The 7,773-nt window shown below is 38.2% G+C and overlaps 1 protein-coding gene across 1 annotated transcript; it reads left to right on the forward strand.

The window, feature by feature from the left end:
- Positions 1-1,153: 1,153 nt before the first annotated feature.
- Positions 1,154-1,381, forward strand: LOC307056998 (small integral membrane protein 7-like; the record flags this gene model as incomplete). Its single annotated transcript, XM_079709985.1, has 1 exon — positions 1,154-1,381. The coding sequence occupies one exon, from the start codon at positions 1,154-1,156 to the stop codon at positions 1,379-1,381; it is 228 nt and encodes a 75-aa protein (XP_079566111.1).
- Positions 1,382-7,773: the final 6,392 nt, after the last annotated feature.

Below are 7,773 nucleotides of genomic sequence, written 5' to 3' on the forward strand. Positions count from 1 at the left end.
GGGAAGGAGCAGTGACCCCAGGGGAGACTGAACCAGACCTACCTGCTAGTGTTGGAGGGTCTCCTGCAGAGGTGGGGGGTGGCTGTGGCTCACTGTGAGGACAAGGACACTGGCAGCAGAAGTTCTAGGAAGTACTCCTTGGCGTGAGCCCTCCCAGAGTCCGCCATTAGCCCAACCAAAGAGCCCAACTAAGCTCCAGTTTTGGGTTGCCTCAGGCCAAACAACCAACAGGGAGGGAACCCAGCCCCACCCATCAGCAGACAAGCAGATTAAAGTTTTACTGAGCTCTGCCCACCAGAGCAACACCCACCACCAGTCCCTCCCATCAGGAAACGTGCTCAATCCTCTTAGATAGCCTCATCCACCAGAGGGCAGACAGCAGAAGCAAGAAGAACTACAATCCTGCAGCCTGTGGAACAAAAACCACATTCACAGGAAGATAGACAAGATGAAAAAGCAGACAGCTGTGTACCAGATGAACGAACAAGATAAAACCACAGAAAAACAACTAAATGAAGTGGAGATAGGCAACCTTCCAGAAAAATAATTCAGAATAATGATAGTGAAGATGATCCAAGACCCTGGACAAAGAATGGAGGCAAAGATCGAGAAGATGCAAGAAATGTTTAACAAAGACCTAGAAGAATTAAAGAACAAACAAACAGAGATGAACACTACAATAACTGAAATGAAAACTACACTAGAAGGAATCAATAGCAGAATAACTGAGGCAGAAGAATGGATAAGTGACCTGGAAGACAGAATGGTGGAATTCACTGCTGTGGAACAGAATAAAGAAAAAAGAATGAAAAGAAATGAAGACAGCCTAAGAGACATCTAGGACAACATTAAACACAACAACATTCACATTATAGGGGTCGCAGAAGGAGAAGAGAGAGAGAAAGGACCCGAGAAAATATTTGAAGAGATTATAGTCGAAAACTTCCCTAACATGGGAAAGGAAATAGCTATGCAAGTCCAGGAAGCACAGAGAGTCCCATACAGGATAAACCCAAGGAGAAACACGCCGAGACACATAGAAATCAAACTGCCAAAAATTAAAGACAAAGAAAAATTATTGAAAGCAGCAAGGGAAAAATGACAAATGACATACAAGGGGCTTCCTGTTCTGACGGATGCTCCGGCAGTAACAATGATCGGGGACATCCTGCCGTTTGGGATGCTGTTGATGAACGCTGGGGTGGTGCTCAACTTTAAGCTGAAAAAGAAGGACATGCAAGGCTTTGGGGAGGAGTCGAGGGAGCCCAGCACAGGTGACAACATCCGGGAGTTCTTGCTGAGCCTCAGATATTTTCGAATCTTCATCACCCTGTGGAATGTCTTCATGATGTTCTGCATGATTGTGCTCTTTGGCTCCTGAGCTCCAGGTACAGAACTGGAAACACACCTTCTCAGAGTGTATCTTCCTCCATTCCTGATGACTTCAAGAATGTTTCTGACCAGAAAACCAGTGACCTTCCCAGAAAGTCCAAGCTTGTGGTGGGTGGAAAAAATGTTCGCCAAGATGAACAGAGTTTCCCAGCCACGTCACTGTCTTCTTTTCAAAGATATTTTCACTTTGATCTCTGCCTTGAAATGCTGTCTACTTAAAAGAGTTTGAAGAGTGTTTATGTGAGGGGCTGTGGTGTCTAGATTGTTTAATCAGATCAGAATCCCTCTTCTACCAAACTTTCACTGGAAACCCATTTCTGGGTATTTCTTGGTTTACTTTTAATAACCATCCTTTTTTGGTTCAAATTATACAGATTTTTAAATATCTTTTGTATCCAGGGATCTGAAACGGAAAGGTTGGCTTTAAATTTGACTCAGCCTCTTATTGGACTGCATTTGTGAGGAATGAACAAGTTCATTGTTGTTGGGTCTGTGTCCAAATTCCTTCCCCATCCCAATGGGCTCTGCTTGGCCACTCCATGCTGCTGAGGTTGTCCCCTGGACTTGAAGGGTGAAGTGTCATGGGTTCCTGTGGAAGAGAGGTGCAGAGCAGTTGGCAGGGTGGATGGGGGTTTTATGAGAAACTTTGCCTTGCCTTGAAGCCCTCTATTAAAGTAACTTTTGGGGCCATTAATTGTATAGTTTGTAGAATGAGAGTGATTTATGTGGTGATATTGGGACCCAGTTCTGACAGCTTGGTTTTGGGGGTCTGCTGTTCAAGTGGATGATTTCAAGGTTGAAAAACAAGCCTCACTGGAGGAAATATAGCATTTTGCATAGAAGTTTCTTTGAAAGGGAGGCCTGGTTTAATCGCCAACGTGACACTTGGGTGGTCAGTGCCCGGATCCTACAGGTGTTTGATTTGTTTGTTGTGGTTTTTGAAATCCTAACTTGCCGGTAACCTGGTGGGAGGAAAAAATAAATATGCAGGCTCTTAGAACTAAAGAGCATTGAAAATAAAGCTCATTTCTAAAAAGGAAAAAACAAAAAAAAAACAAAAAAAATACAAGGGAACTCCCATAAGGTTAACAGCTGATTTCTCAGCAGAAGCTCTACAAGCCAGAAGGGAGTGGCATGATATACTTAAAGTGATGAAGGGGAAGAACTTACAACCAAGATCACTCTACCAGCAAGGATCTCATTCAGATTCTATGGAGAAATCAAAAGCTTTACAGACAAGCAAAAGCTGAGAATTCAGCACCACCAAACCAGCCCTACAACAAATGCTAATGGAACTTCTCTAAGTGGGAAACACAAGAGAAGAAAAGGACCTACAAAAACAAACCCAAAACAATTAAGAAAATGGTCATAGGAACATACATATCAATAATTACCTTAAACGTGAATGGATTAAATGCTCCAACCAAAAGACATAGACTTGCTGAATGGACACAAAAACAAGACCCATCTATATGCCATCTACAAGAGACCCACTTCAGACCTAGGGACACATTCAGACTGAAAGTGAGGGGATGGAAAAAGATATTCCATGCAAATGGAAATCAAAAGAAAGCTGGAGTAGCAATACTCATATCAGATAAAATAGACTTTAAAATAAAGAATGTTACAAGAGACAAGGAAGGACGCTGCATAATGATCAAGGGAGCAATTCAAGAAGAAGATATAACAATCATAAATATAATGCACCCAACATAGGAGCACCTCAATACATAAGGCAACTGCTAACAGCTATAAAAGAGGAAATCGACAGTAATACAATAATAGTGGGGGATTTTAACACCTCACTTACGCCAATGGACAGATCATCCAAACAGAAAATTAATAAGGAAACACAAGCTTTAAATGACACAATAGACCTGATAGATTGAATTGATATTTATGGGACATTCCATCCAAAAACAGCAGATTACACTTTCTTCTCAAGTGTGCACCGAACGTTCTCCAGGATAGATCACATCTTGGGTTACAAATCAAGCCTCAGTAAATTTAAGAAAATTGAAATCATATCAAGCATCTTTTCTGGCCACAATGCTATGAGATTAGAAATGAATCACAGGGAAAAAGACGTAAAAAACAGAAACACATGGAGGCTAAACAATACGTTACTAAATAACCAAGAGATCACTGAAGAAATCAAAGAGGAAATCAAAAAATACCTAGAGACAAATGCCAATGAAAACACGACAATCCAAAACCTATGGGATGCAGGAAAAGCAGTTCTAAGAGGGAAGTTTATAGTTCTACAAGCCTACCACAAGAAACAAGAAAAATCTCAAATAAAAAATCTAACCTTACACCTAAAGGAACTAGACAAAGAAGAATAAACAAAACACAAAGTTAGCAGAAGGAAAGAAATCATAGAGAACAGAGCAGAAATAAATGAAATAGAAACAAAGAAAACGGTAGCAAAGATCAATAAAACTAAAAACTGGTTCTTTGAGAAGATAAACAAAATTGATAAACCATTAGCCAGACTCATCAAGAAAAAGACGGAGAGGACTCAAATCAATAAAATTAGAAATGAAAAAGGAGAAGTTACAACAGACACTGCAGAAATACAAAGCATCCTAAGAAACTACTACAAGCAACTCTATGCCAATAAAATGGACAACCTCAAAGAAATGGACAAATTCTTAGAAAAGCACAACCTTCCAAGACTGAAACAGGAAGAAATAGAAAATATAAACACACCAATCACAAGCACTGAAATTGAGACTATGGTTAAAAATCTTCCAACAAACAAAAGCCCAGGATTAGATGGCTTCACAGGTTAATTCTATAAAACATTTAGAGAAGAGTTAACACCCATCCTTCTCAAACTCTTCCAAAAATTTCAGAGGAAGGAACACTCCCACACTCATTCTATGAGGCCACCAAGACCCTGATACCAAAACCAGACAAAGATACTACAAAAAAAGAAAATGAGAGACCAATATCACTGATGAACATAGATGCAAAAATCCTCAACAAAATACTAGCAAACAGAATCCAACAACACATTAAAAGGATCATACACTATAATCCAGTGATATTTATCCCAGGGATGCAAGGATTCTTCAGTATATGTAAATCAATCAATGTGATACCCCATATAAACAAGTCGAAGAAGAAAAAACATATGATCATCTCAATAGATGCAGAAAAAGCTTTTGACAAAATTCAACACTCATTTATGATAAAAACTCTCCAGAAAGTGGGCATAGAGGGAACCTACCTCAACATAATAAAGCCATATACGACAAACCCACAGCAAACATCATTCTCAATGGTGAAAAACTGAAAGTGTTTCCTCTAAGATCAGGAACAAGACAAGGATGTCCACTCTTAGCACTATTATGCAACATAGTTTTGGAAGTCCTAGCCATGGCAATCAGAGAAGAAAAAGAAATAAAAGGAATACAAATTGGAAAAGAAAACGTAAAACTGTCACTGTTTGCAGATGACATGATACTATACATAGAGAATCCTAAAGATGCCACCAGAAAACTACTACAGCTAATCAATGCATTTGGTAAAGTTGCAGGATACAAAATTAATGCACAGAAATCTCTTGCATCCCTATACACTAATGATGAAAAATCTGAAAGTTAAATCAAGGAAACACTCCCATTTACCATTACAACAAAAAGAATAAAATACCTAGGAATAAACCTACCTAGGGAGACAAAAGACCTGTATGCAGAAAACTATAAGACACTGATGAAAGAAATTAAAGAGGATACCAACAGATGGAGAGATATACCATGTTCTTGGACTGGAAGAATCAATATTGTGAAAATGACTATACCACCCAAAGCAATCTACATATTCAGTGCAATCCCTATCAAATTACCAATGGCATTTTTTATGGAACTAGAACAGAAAATCTTAAAATTTGTATGGAGACACAAAAGACCCTGAATAGCCAAAGCAGTCTTGAGGGAGAAAAACGGATCTGGAGGAATCAGACTCCCTGTCTTCAGACTATACTACAAAGCTACAATAATCAAGACAATATGGCACAAAAACAGAAACATAGATCAATGGAACAAGATAGATACCCCAGAGATAAACCCATGCACCTATGGTCAACTGATTTATGACAAAGTAGGCAAAGATATACAATGAGAAAAGACAGTCTCTTCAGTAAGTGGTGCTGACGAAACTGGACAGCTACATGTAAAAGAATGAAATTAGAACACTCCCTAACACCACACACAAAAATAAACTCAAAATAGATTAGAGACCTAAATGTAAGACCAGACACTATAAAACTCTTAGAGGAAAGTATAGGAAGAACACTCTTTGACATAAATCACAGCAAGATCTTTTTTGATCCACCTCATAGAGTAATGGAAATAAAAACAGAAATAAAAAATGGGACCTAATGAAACTTAAAAGCTTTTGCATAGCAAAGGAAACCATAAACAAGATGAAAAGACAACTCTCAGAATGGGAGAAAATACTTGGAAACGAATCAACAGACAAAGATTAATCTCCAAAATATAAAAACAGCTCATGCAGCTCAATATTAAAAAAACAAACAACCCAAACCAAAAATGGGCAGAAGACCTAATAGACATTTCTCCAAAGAAGACATACAGATCGCCAAGAAGCACATGAAAAGCTGCTCAACATCACTAATTATTAGAGAAATGCAAATCAAAACAATGAGGTATCACCTCACACCAGTTAGAATGGGCATCATCAGAATATCTACAAACAACAAATGCCGGAGAGAGTGTGGAGAAAAGGGAACCCTCTTGCACTGTTCGTGGGAATGTACATGATACAGCCACTATGGAGAACAGTATGGAGGTTCCTTAAAAAACTAAAAATAAAATTGCCATATGATCCAGCAATCCCACTACTGGGCATATACCCAGAGAAAACCATAATTCAGAAAGACACATGCACCCAAATGTTCATTGCAGCACTATTTACAATAGCCAGGTCATGGAAGCAACCTAAATGTCCATTGACAGATGAATGGATAAAGAAGATGTGATACATATATACCATGGAATGTTACTCAGCCATAAAAAGGAACGAAATTGAGTCATTTGTTGAGACGTGGATGGATCTAGAGACTGTCATACAGAGTGAAGTAAGTCAGAAAGAGAAAAACAAATATTGTATATTAACACATATATGTGGAACCTAGAAAAATGGTACAGGTGAACCAGTTTGCAGGGCAGAAATTGAGACACAGATGTGGAGAACAAACGTATGGGCACCAATGGGGGAAAGCGGCGGGGTGGTGGTGGTGGTGGGGGATGAATTGGGCAATTGGGATTGACATGTATACACTGATGTGTATAAAATTGATGACTAATAAGAACCTGCTGTATAAAAAAAAATTTGTTTTGCCAATATGATGGGTATAAAATGGTAATTCACTAAAAAAAAAAAAAAAAGACTGAGGAGAGAGAAAAATTAGCAGATTTAAATGAAGTATTCCGTCAAGGCTGTTAGCAAACCAGTAAAATATGCATATGTCTATCCTAGCATTTACCACATTATATTGATAGTAATTCCTATGTTTGTCTCTCCAACTGGAATATAAGTTTCCAGAAGGAAGATCCACTATTATCCTTTGTGCTTTACAAACTGCTAGGTATGTAGGAGGTACCTAATCAATGTTTGAGCTGATTCAGCTGTATCTAAATTTTTATTAGGTTTGGGTTGAAAGTCCTTATCCTGTAAGGGTTATTCTGTTTCTATGCTTATTTTGGAGCCTCCTGCTCTGTTTAGTTTCCTATTAAAAATATCTTTGGAAAATTCCCATCTTATAGTAAGTAAACTAAGAGCAAAAAGATGTTTGCCAAACTTTAATCAGAATAGAGAGGGAGCAGTAAGTCCCTGATTACTAAACCCTTTTTCAGAATTCATGTAGGACAGAATTCAGGTAGGGAATGGAGATATGGAAGACCCTGGAGATGCAAATTTTAGGCCTTCTGTGTATACTAACCAGCTCCTTTCTACTTCTGCAACCCATTAGACACAGTATCTATTAAAAACTAAAAAACAAAATCAAAATTCTATGATTCTGTCTTCCTAAATATTAAAATTGTAGATAGTCCTTAAGTCATAATTTCTGAGACTTTGTCCAACTTGTAATTTCCACATCATTAATTGACACTCATAAATAAAATGGGTACTGTTATATTCAGCAGCTGAGAATGATTATTCTGAGCCATTAGAGGAAGTGGACCAATAGCTCAGTTTTGGCCCCATTGTCACCTTTTTCTGAACAACAGTGACAATTTATTCAGTTGAATCTTGACATAACATTTTTATAGATATGAGGCAGTGTTCTAGAAAAATAAAAGTTCTGTTGAAACGTAAGAGGTATAGGCCTCATAAACTTAGTTGCAATTG

This window comes from Hyperoodon ampullatus (assembly GCF_949752795.1).
Source record: "Hyperoodon ampullatus genome assembly, chromosome: 1".
Taxonomy (NCBI): Eukaryota; Metazoa; Chordata; class Mammalia; order Artiodactyla; family Ziphiidae; genus Hyperoodon; species Hyperoodon ampullatus.